The sequence below is a fragment of the Astyanax mexicanus genome, chromosome 5 (genome assembly GCF_023375975.1).
Source record: "Astyanax mexicanus isolate ESR-SI-001 chromosome 5, AstMex3_surface, whole genome shotgun sequence".
In the NCBI taxonomy this organism is placed as follows: Eukaryota; Metazoa; Chordata; class Actinopteri; order Characiformes; family Acestrorhamphidae; genus Astyanax; species Astyanax mexicanus.
In genome coordinates this window covers 18596062-18608890 of record NC_064412.1, presented here as the reverse complement: position 1 = coordinate 18608890, position 12829 = coordinate 18596062, and the positions used below count along the sequence as shown (strand labels likewise).

The following is a 12829-nucleotide window of genomic DNA, read 5'->3' as shown; positions in this document are numbered from 1 at the left end:
TAAAGTAAATACAATTGTAAAAACCTAAATAAATAAGCAGGTTTCTCTATACATTTACCAATGTAAGTTATATATATTGTTTGTATAGGTACTGGTGGCACTTGCTTGTGATCTGGAGCTGGACACTCTGCCCTGCTGTGCTGAGACCCATAAGTGGGCGTGGTTCCGCCGTTACTGCACTGCCTCCAGGGTGGCTGTGGCTCTGGACAAGAGAACACCCTTGCCCCGCCTTTTCCTGGATGAGGTATAAGGACAGTAGTGATGAACTGTTAATCATATTGTAAAAATCGAATTTCATTTGCACTCCCTTGAGCTTAAAGTTTGAGTAATGAAAACTATTTAATGTGTTTGAAGGTTGCTAAGAAAATTCGGGAGCTGATGGCAGACCATGAAAACATGAATGGACTACATGAAAGTCATGAACTGTTTAAGAGGGAGCATGATGAACAGCTGGTACAGTGGATGAACAGGTGAGTGACAGTAATGTGTGGATATGGAACAGCAATTTATGGCTTTTTTTATTGTGCCAAACACTAGAGGGCAGTCTTAAGCTTCACAGTGAATAGGGTGAATGGATCTATGTAATGAAACATTCATACAAGAATTTCCTTTAATGTTTCAATAAAAACTGAAGTGCATTTTATCAGCAAATAAAAAAGGTAAAAATATATACTGTCAGACATTTGGGCAGTTTGACAAGATATACAGCTGTGTGCTGCTTATAGAAAAATGCATGAGCTTGATGTTTAAACAAAATAGTTCTGTCAAAATGAACCAATAATTCATAAAAAACATTCATTTTATACTCTTTGGGAGGTTTCCTCTGATGTTTAATTATGGTTTGAAGTGGTGCATCTTCTCACACTGAATTCTTATGACCATGTAATAAATGTTCCCGTAGACGACCAGACGACTGGACTCTTTCAGCAGGTGGTAGTGGAACCATCTACGGCTGGGGCCACAACCATCGGGGCCAGCTGGGTGGTATTGAAGGTGCAAAGGTCAAAGTTCCCACACCTACAGAGGCCCTGGCCACACTGCGGCCTGTTCAGCTCATCGGTGGAGAGCAGACACTATTTGCAGTCACTGCTGATGGGAAGGTAAAGCACCTCCCATCCGCCCTAATAGTACTTTAGCTTTGAAGTGTATATCCTGTGCATGTTAATGGATTTCATTTTCATATAAGGAAGGTGCATTTATTATCTTTTTGTTTTATTAATGCATTAGTCAGCGAGCTCATAATTGCTGATGTTTTGAAATAAGAGCTATTAAATAATATTTGAATAGTTTTGAATGTTTTGGTCCCCATCAAGGCACTTTCATACCAAGTCAGATTTTTTTTATGGATTTAAAAAAAAGCCATGTCAGGTTCTAAAAGAGAAAAATGTGTATTAATGTCTTTCACACAGAGCCTAAAACTGCAAATTAGTTTTTCTGTGTTGTCGGATGCATTAAAATCAGGCTGACCAATCAGAGCTCTGTTTGCAACAGTTATGCCACAGACATTATTAATGAGAAGACAAGCCACTGGTTGAAATAAGAATAGGAGTTCTCATTAGGCTTAATGCTCTTTGACACAACAGCCAATCAGCTAGCTGGTTGAGCCACAAGCAGGAAAGAGTGAGGAGAAAGGGCAAACACAATACCATAAGAAGCCGAATAATCGTAGTTTTTGTCTTATTGCCAGATTTTTATCAGATCTTTAATCAGATAAATATATAATATGTCTCTGAACCTCTCCCTATTCAAAAAAGATTGGCGTTGTAAGTGGCAAACATAGCTGCTAAATGAACAGGCTTGTCTACAATGACTTGTTGACTGTAAAAATGTAGAAGTTAAAGGAGCAAGTTTTGAGTGGAGCAGAGCTAAAAGGCTGGGGAATTACTAGTTGAGTTCTTTACAGTGACCTTAGTTTGTCTTGGTGCATCCTAATCTGTTTATTTCCACAAATAAAAAAGATTTATATACCCTTTAGAGCTTATAGCCAGCAAAAAAAAGAGAGCAGTAAGCTGACAGAGAGAAAAAAGGGTGGAACTTTGAGTTATTTCATTTTTAGTGCCGTTGCATTAGATTGGCCTTGGTGTGAAGGTTCCACTGCATTAAAAGTTACATATTCTTTTCTGTCTGAAATAAATTGTACTTTGTATAAAAGGGCCTTTAATATTTGCGAGCTGTGCTCAGAGTGGCTGTTGTGCTTCTCTCTATAGCTGTACGCCACAGGTTATGGAGCTGGAGGACGTCTGGGCATCGGAGGCACGGAATCGGTCTCTACCCCAACCTTACTGGAGTCCATCCAGCACGTTTTCATCAGGAAGGTGGCGGTGAATTCAGGGGGGAAGCACTGCCTGGCACTGTCCTCAGAGGGAGAGGTCTACTCCTGGGGAGAGGCAGAGGATGGCAAACTGGGTCATGGGAACAGAAGGTCAGGAGCCTTTTTTTTTTTTTTATGTGTTTTAAGTTCAGTGCCTTTGTGCAATTTGAAATTCTGATTGTACTGGATGTGAAATGCAAATATATTCCTTAAATTTAAATATGACTTACAGCAAAACTGACCTTTTTGAGTGCTTTGACTGGAGGTTAAGAGAAATATAGTTAATATTCATTACATAGCAAGCACATCAAACATGGTAGTATATAAATGCGATAGTTTTTAATAGAAAATGTGCAAAGCCCTGCAATTGTATCCTCTGCCAGTAGAGGTCACCTGTGCTCATGCACAGCACAAGCTGAACCCTGAGAGATGTGTTGAATAACCAGCAGATGCTTTATCTTACTGGTCCTGCGGTTCTTTTCCCAGCCCGTGTGATCGCCCGCGAGTAATCGAGTCTCTGCGGGGAGTGGAGGTGGTGGACATTGCTGCTGGAGGGGCGCACAGCGCCTGCATCACAGCCAGTGGAGAACTCTACACCTGGGGTAAAGGACGCTACGGGCGGCTCGGCCACGGAGACAGCGAGGACCAGCTCAAACCTAAACTGGTCAGTGATGTGTGGCCTGGACTTCTGTCAGAACATGGCTGCCAAATTTAACCATGTCTCAATTTATCACACTCCCTGTATGACATTTGCGCTGTGTGGTGTGACCTTTTACTTGAAGTCTCTGAATATGATGTGCTAACACACACACACACACACACACACGTACACAGGTAATGAAGCAACAGCCTATGTTTCTGGCACCTAACCAACTAACATGACCAGACAGCTGTGTGGAGCATGTTCTGACATGTGAATATAGGCTAAGCCCTAAACACAAGGGCTGTATGTTTGCATAAACCTACACGATACAATATACATCATAGTATAGGGGCTATGATTCAATGTATTTCAATACTGTAAGCAAGATGACACATGGATTTAAAAAAATAAATAAATATCTGCACTCCTTCTAAAAATGCAAGCAAGACTTTGTACCCTGCACAAAACACGTCAGAATTCCTCATTGTTACCTTAAACCCCGCCAACAGTCTATTTTCATGCCTTGCTTCTGCACTGTTTAAATAGGGACTGAGCTTACAAATATATCGACTCTGCTGGTCAAGTAATTGTTTCTGTGTATTGCTATCTTTGCTACTAAAACACAGGTTCGCTACTGACTGATTAGAACCCTGACAACAGTTAACAGTCAGACATTCATTGCGCAATGTACACCCCCACTCGTGATGTGCACAGAAGGACATGCAGCAGTGCACAAACCCAACTTTTACATAAACAATAAACTAAATACTCAATAAAATAACATCACTGTTACTTCAAATGAGCTGCTCATGCACCTTTACTGCATGAATGAGCATGTCACTTTCTGCTGAGACTCAAAGAAATGCTGCGCCACTAAAATAGCAATCCACCAAATTCAGAGCACACCTGTCTCTTAAAAGAAATGTCAAGTGGCACACTGCTTTATTTCATGTTACGCCCAAAACACATGCTTCTTGCGTGTTTGGACCTGTGCAAGGCATAATTTCACGCCACTACAATAGGATAGCATAGACACACTGACATGCCCTAAATCAAGCTGCGCCATGCACAATTGATGTCTCACCTATAAGGGTTCTTTGTGTTTTCACACTCAATCTTTTCAGTGTCTGGTAAGCTGTAAAAACACATACTTTAGCATGCTGTATGCTAAAAATGGAAACAAGTCACTAAGTTGATAGTAACAAGTAAGTCCCAAGTCAAACCAGAAAAGTCACAAATCAATACTGGCAAGACTCCTGATCAAATCACCAAATGTAACGTTATTAGTTGAAAAGTAGTTATTTATAATTATTTCTTTATGTTTATTAGTAGTATGTTAAACTGACGTCTATGGAAATAATTTGTATTTTTGTATTGATTAAAAGAAAAATAATCTATATATGATATTAGATTAGTTCTGTGGTCGTTTCATGACTTCCTAAGTTTCTGTAGTTGCTAAATGCCACCACTTTTCAATAATAACCACTTGGACTACGTTCACATTATAAACCACATAGCCAAATCCGATCTGAGCAAAAAATCGGATTTGAAGAATCTTGACAGTTCACATTCACAAATGTAAGTGACCTGTATCTTTGTGTAATGTGAACAACTCACCACATATGAAAGTGAGTCAAATCTGATTTGAAAAAATTAAATCTGAGCCACATTGAGAAAAAAAAAATCAGATTTAAGTCACTTCAGCTTGGTAATGTGAACATAGCCTTACATTTAAGGACACCAAAATTATATATGTCATGCTGCAGCTTGCTTGTTAAAAAAAATCTGCTCTCATTTTCCATGGCACATATATACCAGTTTTTAGTAGTTTTTCCACCTCCAATGGCCCACCATTATATGCCTCCTCTCAGGCATTAACAGTGTTATTGTGTGTTTGTGTATGCATGCTGTAGTCTTTTCTTGTTTGGGTATACAATGACTACACAATAAATATGGCATAATTTACCCTGGAATATATACATATAATAGCATTCTTTGTTGTTTGTTTTCCTTGTTGTGACATACTCTGTATGTTTGTGTGTGTTATGTGTGCAGGTGGATGCTTTGCAGGGTCACAGAGTGATTGATGTGGCATGTGGAAGTGGCGATGCTCAGACTTTGTGTTTGACCGATGATGACATGGTGTGGTCGTGGGGGGATGGAGACTATGGAAAGCTGGGCCGGGGAGGCAGTGACGGCTGCAAAGTGCCTATGAAGGTAAGCGCAAACACCTGACTTTATTAGATCTCTACATCTATATGTGTTGTAAGACATTTGATTAGTTAATACTCTCTTTGTCTCTGTTATTCTTTGTAGATTGACTCTCTAACTGGATTGGGGGTGGTGAAAGTGGAGTGCGGATCTCAGTTCTCTGTAGCTCTCACAAAGTCTGGAGCTGTTTACACATGGTATGCAAGCAGTAGGGCTGTGTTTTATGGACCGATAGTTCACAAGTTTTCTTTAGGTTATCTGACAACATTCTACAAATAAATAAAAACTGGTATTTGATGATGACAGAATGCAGCACTTTAGTCCGCTCACTAAAGTAAAGTGAAACTAATTAGCCCAAGTGCCCTAATACAGTGCTCTCCAAAAGTATCGTAACAGTGAGGCCAGTCCCTTTTATTGCCACTATAGACTGAAAAATTAATATCAGGTATCAGTTCAAAAGATAGACACCTTTTGTCTGAACCCACTCATTTTTCTTGTGAGCAAAAGTATAAGATGATTTCAAGTGGGTTTTGTTGCCCAGGTTTCAGATTTGGGTTTACCTTGTGTGGACTGTTCATTTATATTTTGAGAATTAACACATGAAAACCAGAGAGCTGTCTGTGGGTAAAAAACAAGCAATTGTAAAGCTTAGAAAGAATGAAAAATAAATTGGAGCCATTACACAAATATTGGCCATAGCCAGTACAACTGTTTGGAATGTCCTGAAGAAGAAAGTCATCACTGGTGTACTGACTGAGTAAAGAGATGTTGGACAGGTAAACCTGAAATCTTTTGTCTCATATTATTTATTTTTTTGTCAAACCTTAATATTTTCAGTCTACAGCAGAAATAAAGGGATTGGCCTTACTGTCCCAACACTGATGGAGGGTGCTCTATATACAACATAACAAACACATGAACCTTGGTTTGAACTCTGGTCCAACCCTTTATTTGTAAAAATGCCCTAAGATTATCCATGTTGTCTTCTGTTCTCAGGGGAAAAGGTGATTATCACAGGCTGGGCCACGGTTCAGATGACCACGTCCGCAGACCTCGGCAGGTCCAGGGTTTGCAGGGCAAAAAAGTAATCGCCATCGCAACCGGCTCCCTCCACTGTGTGTGTTGCACTGAAGATGGTAAGCTTCTAAATCACTTCCCGGGTGAACGGTTTATGACTGCTGAGCGACATGTTTCAGTGCAGAACAGCTTGCTGAAATGTTTTTCAGGTGAAGTCTACACGTGGGGTGATAATGACGAGGGGCAGCTGGGTGATGGGACCACCAATGCCATCCAGAGGCCCAGACTGGTGGCAGCACTGCAGGGCAAGAAGATCAACAGGGTAGCCTGTGGCTCTGCTCACACTCTTGCCTGGTCCACTAGCAAGCCCACCAATGCTGGCAAGCTCCCTGCTCAGGTACTGAATAGTCTTGAGTGCTAATGCTAAAATCCTACCAATTAAGTTTGGGAAATTCACAAAAAGTCCATTATGTCCTAGAGCAGGAGGAGTGAAGTCATGACCTGTTATAGTCCCGTTTTTCTTGCAATCAAGAAATCAAGCCCAACAGATGCCGTTTTTTGCAGATTTGTGACGCTTGCTGTTGCAAACCCAACAGTAATACAGTAATTGATTATGAGAGAGAGAGGATTTTTGGTACCTTTCTAATGCTGACACTCCTACTGGTCTCAGTCTCATCCAAAGCAGTAAAGAGTCTGATTGGCTGCTTTGTCCTCTATCTGTGACTCACTTAGCACTATGCCTGAATGCTTATTAACCATATAAAGGCTTATTTATACTCACTTTAAATACAAACAATGTAGCCTTAATATGCATTTTAATGTTACTTTTAATGTTGCAGTAAAAAGGCAAATATTCCCCTTACATACAAAAAATGTATACATTCTTCTAAATCCAAACAGTATTTTTATGTATAACTATGATCGGGAGATTGCTGGTTCGAATCCTTGTTATGTAGCTTGCCATCAGCTGCTGGAGCCCTGAGAGGACACAATTGGCCTTGCTCTCTCTGGTGCTCTTTCCCCATCATTACTCATAGGGTGATGTCAGTCAGTACATGGAATCTGTGAGCTGATGTATCGGAACTTTGTCGCTGCGCTTTCCTCCAAGCGCTTTGGCTACTCTGCACTGCTGTACGAAAAGAGGCGGTAGCTGACTTCACATGTGTCTGAGGAGTCGTGCTAGTTTGCACACTTCTTGTGTTGTGGCATCACTTGTGATGGGGATATACAGTTGAGTAGACGACAATTGGCCTAGATAAATTAGGAGAAAAATGGAAGAAATTGTGAAATAAAATTATTTGGGGGGAAAAAAGGTTTTTGACAAAAACCCTGTTCAAATGGTTATAGCAGTGGAACATGCATGGAAATACTATAAAATTCTAATCAAACCAAACAACAAGTAAGTAAACAAGGCTATAAGTAAAAACGATATATGATATTAAAATGGAAATGTCATATCTACAGTCAGCTCCTTTTTATTTGCTTCAATCTTGAATCCTAACCTGGTGTGTTTGTGTATCCATGTTCACAGGTTCCTATGGAGTACAACCATCTGCAAGAAATCCCCATCATGGCTCTGAGGAACAGGCTGCTGCTGCTTCACCACATCTCTGAGCTCTTCTGCCCCTGCATCCCCATGTTTGACCTGGAGGGACGCCTGGGCCAGACTGGGCAAGGTCCCTCTGTGGGCTTTGATACACTCCGGGGCATCCTCATCTCACAGGGCAAGGTCAGGAGAGTCTACACACACCCATGAATGTGTATTTATGTATATTATGTATTAAAATGAGATGGGGAATGTGTCTTACGTTGTGTGTTGTACCCTGTTCATAGGAGGCTGCGTTCCGTAAGGTGGTGCAAGCTACAATGGTAAGAGACCGGCAACACGGGCCAGTAGTGGAGCTCAACAGAATACAGGTAAATACAGGCACAATCAAGTATCATTGCCTTACATCTTCATGTACTTACAAAAAAGTCATTTATTTTGTTTTATTATTATCTTCTTGAAAATAGTTATATTCATATATACAGCTCTGGAAAAAAATAAGAGACCACTTAAAAATTATTTTTCTTTGATTTTACCAAATTGAAAACCTCTGGAATATAATCAAGATGGATGATCATAAGCCACCAAATCGAGCTGAACTGCTTGAACCAGGAGTGGCATAAAGTTATCCAAAAGCATTGTGTAAGACTGGTGTAAGACAGGAGAAAACTGTGATTTAAAAAACAGGTTTATTGCACCAAATATTGTTTTTCTTGCATTATTTGAGGTCTGAAAGCTCTGCATCTTTTTTGTAATTTCTCATTTTTTTTGTAAATAAATGCTCTAAATTACAATATTTTTATTTGGGAGAAATGTCTGTAGTTTATAGAATAAAACAACGTTGTTCATTTTACTTTATAAATAGCTACATCAGATAAACTGATTTAGAAACTGAAGTGGTAATTTTTTTCCAGAACTGTATTTCAGAGTTTTGTCATCTTGCCAAGGTTATTGTTATCCTGGGCTGTGTGTTGGCAATAACTTACAGATAAAGTTAATATCATGATACTTGGCTTACGATTCAATACTGAATTCTGTGATACTGTAATCAAGGCAATAAATTACAAATGTATTTTTATTTATTATCTTGAAACTTTAGTAAAACTCTCATAGTATAAAAATCATATACAGTACAACAATGACATATAGTGGTCAGCGTTTAAACACAATACTAAATGTGAACTACTATCTGACACCAATCTTTGCCTGTAATCTGATGATTAAAAATCCGAATCAAAATGTTTTTAAAATTCAATAGTATTACAAAATTGCAATACATTTGTAGAATAATATAATATAATATAATATAATATAATATAATATAATTGTAATATATGGATATTTTTCTGTACACTTTAATTGTTATTGCTAAAATTCCCTAAAGAATTGTGATTATATCACCCATACCACCCACCCCTACTTTAAAGCTGTTCTGACATTATGCTGTGCATGTGACGTCTTATAGGCATAAGACGGGCTGTTTGGGTGTTATATAGTGCATGTGTGTCTTATACACCTTGATCTGGGTGACCAGGGGGCCCTTCACTCTTCACGAGACTTTATCACCCAGTGATTTGCGTTCATGGGCCACTGCTTCTCTGTAAGGCATGCAGCTTTGGACGTGAGCCTGTGTGATCTCTGCACTAGAACAGAGTGGAATTTACTCCTCGTAGACGGAAGTACGAAAGTGTACAGCAAGATTAAGTCTTATGGTCCTCCAAACCCCCACCCCCCTAAACCCCCACCCACACATCCTTCCTTCTCTTACTCGTTCTCTTTCTCTCTCTATTTGTCAAAGGTAAAGCGTTCTCGAAGTAAAGGTGGTCTAGCTGGGCCAGATGGCACCAAGTCTGTGTTTGGGCAAATGTGTGCCAAGATGAGCTCCTTCAGCCCTGACAGTCTCCTGCTGCCTCACCGGGTCTGGAAGGTCAAGTTTGTAGGTAAGCTCTGTCCCAGAACACTGTCAAGAACCATCCAAAGAAATCTGGCCATTTGGAATCAGTCCAAAATGGGTTTATGAGCGGATGAAATGGTTTGTTTAAGTGATCATAAGCTAAGCTTCTGTCTGCTTCTTTTCGCTGTTGTCTGCAGGTGAGTCAGTAGATGACTGTGGAGGAGGCTATAGTGAGTCTATAGCAGAGATGTGTGAGGAGCTGCAGAACGGTCTCACTCCTTTGCTTATCGTCACTCCTAACGGCCGAGACGAATCTGGAGCCAACAGAGACTGCTTCCTGCTCAACCCAGCCGCCAAGAGCCCTCTCCACATGAGCATGTTCCGCTTTTTAGGTATGCCAAGTGACCCCACACCTAGAAAGAGTTATTAATATACAGTACTGTGCAGAGATTTTGGGCACCCAAGCACATTATTTAAAGAAGTTTCTTGGCAATAAAAAAATGTTTAATGGAAGAAAACTTAAAATCACATTAGAACAAATGCAGGTAAACATATTCAAAAATCTTGTAAATGAGCTCAGATTTCAGTTGTGTTCAATTCATTACCTAATTAAATATCATTAAACAGGGGCGCAGAGTGGTCCAACTATGAGCTGCCACTATGTATCAGAACCGAGTTGCTGCTCTTTGATGCTACTCGGCAATGCTGCATCAGCAGCAGTTCAAAAAGAAGCAGTGGCTGACTTCACATGTACAGAGGAAGCATGTGCTAGTCTTCACTCTCCTGGTGTGTTGGGGCATTACTAGTGATGGGGGCAGTCCTAGTGAGTGGGTTGGGTAATTGGTTGTGCTAAATTAGGGAGGAAATGGGGGGGGGGGAGGGGATCATTAAACATTGATGGGTGGTGGTGGCCCAGTGGTTAGATGTGAGTAGGGCAGCACCGATGTGGGAATTCTGATCTGATGCTGACATCCAATACTACATGTACATATATATTTATAACTTGCAGCGAGACTAGACACCCCAGTATAATTTTCAACTAATAAAAGTAAGTCAAGTCTAATTTATTTATAAAGCACATTTAAAAGACGTCAAGTGTCGACCAAAGTGCTGTACAATAAAACAAAATTTAAAAGAAAAATATCAGTGATAAAAATGTAAAATATTCTTAACTCCTAATCTATGATATACATTGAAAATGTATTTATTGAGAAAACGACAAAAAAAAAAAACAAGGGCCACAACATAAATCACTAGGAAGATTCAAATGCCTGGGCAAATAGATGAGTCTTTAAGTTAGGCTTAAAAGTTTCTAGCATAGAGGAACATTTATGAAAGATGGCAGACTGTTCCAGAGTTTAGGCTCAGAGACTGAGAATGCCCCATCACCCATCACCTTTGAACTTTAGCCGGGAGCGTGGAAGGGCTAAAAGCAGCTGATTTGAGCACCACAATGACCAAGAGGAGGAGGGAAGATAGAGGAGATCTGATATATATATATATTAGTGCTGTACCATGTAGGGCCTTATAAACATACAATAAAACCTTATTAATAATTAGCTTGAAAGATTGGAATAAAAAAATAAATAAAAGTAGCATGGCCAGTGCCGGCCGATAGTAGAAGCACAACCAGTGTCACTTGATTCTTTTTCGCCATAAATCAAATATGTCAGCAATTTTGGCTGATTCCGATGCAATACGATGCCGATACGATATGATGCGATTCCGATTCCGATACATTATCATTGTGCATCCCTAGTTGTGGAATCCTCATTTAAAACATGCCAATGTGCTTGGTTAATTGTTGAGATAAACCAAATGACTTCAGGTGCTTTTACACGTCTGTTTTAAGTTATGTAACAATGCAAATGCTTTAATAAAATACTCCTAATCTAATTTATAAAACAACATAAAAATATAAAAGGTATAAATGTGTTGTAATGACCTGTATGTTACAGCAGGATTTTCACATTTAATTTTTTTTTTTATAGAAGTGGTCATTTGACTTTTTTACATATATGAAAAAGCACAGTACATTTAACTTTTAAATTAAAGTACAGTACATTAATTTTTAAAATTATCATTTGAAACTTGATCCTAGGGGCTTATAGGTCTTAATGGTGCCTAAACTTTAACATAGTGCTGTGCAAAGTAACACTGTTTTAAACCGGAATCACAGTGACTGTGTCTGTGTGTGATATTTTCACCCATGTTTATTTATTTGTAATACATAGTCAGTCCCCTATGGCTAGAAGGCAGAAGTTGGTTGTGAACTGCTACAGTTATTTCAGCTGCTGTCAGCTTTGTGGTTACAGTACTGCCCAAATACTGTATTACTGTATGTTTTTGCATGTATCTTTTCTAATGGTTAGATTTAAACTTACTATAATTATGACTAGACTATTCTGGCATGTTTTTTTTTAATAGATGCTAATAAACCTTTGTGTGTTTTGTGTATGTGTCTGTGTGTAGGAGTGCTCCTGGGTATAGCTATTCGAACAGGCAGTCCGCTCAGTTTGTACCTTGCTGAACCTGTGTGGAAGCAGCTTGCTGGCATGAATCTGACAATCGCTGATCTCAGTGAGGTAGGATACCTGTGTGTGTGTGTGTGTGTGTGTGTGTGAATCTATGGAAAAATGACATTGCAATATATTTTTATTTTTGTTATTTTTGTTGAGATGTTAGATAATACAAATTTTAATTTTATCACCCTATTTCATCAGAACTAACCAGAAATCGCTGTTCTAACATGTTTGATATTATTATGTATATTATATGTATAAAAGATTGGAGATACGATATTGGAAAGTTTGCACTGAAATTAAAATTTTGGCTGAAGACAGAATACTGAAACTATTTTAATAAATTTTGCCACTTTTTATTGACTAATTTTTATTGAAGCTTTAATGTATTTTTGTTATTCCAAAGAAAACATCATTATTCTGTATTATCTTTTTAAATAAATTATAACATTTGTCTCCTAACAGAAAACTAAATGTCTTTTCCTGCTATGTAATTTTTGTTGCCAAATAATCAGCACATCCCTAATATTGGGTTAACATAATCTACCTTTGGTAAATAAGTAATGAAAAATAAGAACTTTTTTTTTTGTCTATGCACATTGTGATGTCAAGGCTGAAATAATGACTGATTATGCAGCCCTAGTGTACAGCATTGCAAGTCACAGTTACTAATAGTAAGACGTGG

At 38.9% G+C, this 12829-nt stretch overlaps 1 protein-coding gene across 5 annotated transcripts in view; it reads left to right on the top strand.

The window, feature by feature from the left end:
* The window catches only part of herc2 (HECT and RLD domain containing E3 ubiquitin protein ligase 2), a 94855-nt gene that overhangs the window by 73730 nt on the left and 8296 nt on the right, over positions 1–12829 (top strand). For all 5 annotated transcript variants that reach the window (XM_022675804.2, XM_022675803.2, XM_022675802.2 and 2 more), the window contains 14 exons: positions 89–244; positions 355–470; positions 902–1100; positions 2208–2422; positions 2798–2975; positions 5010–5171; positions 5271–5362; positions 6162–6301; positions 6392–6579; positions 7714–7911; positions 8016–8099; positions 9527–9668; positions 9820–10014; positions 12095–12207. In XM_022675804.2, the coding sequence (XP_022531525.2) occupies positions 89–244; positions 355–470; positions 902–1100; positions 2208–2422; positions 2798–2975; positions 5010–5171; positions 5271–5362; positions 6162–6301; positions 6392–6579; positions 7714–7911; positions 8016–8099; positions 9527–9668; positions 9820–10014; positions 12095–12207 (2178 nt within the window). The remainder of the gene's footprint in view (positions 1–88; positions 245–354; positions 471–901; positions 1101–2207; positions 2423–2797; positions 2976–5009; positions 5172–5270; positions 5363–6161; positions 6302–6391; positions 6580–7713; positions 7912–8015; positions 8100–9526; positions 9669–9819; positions 10015–12094; positions 12208–12829) is intronic.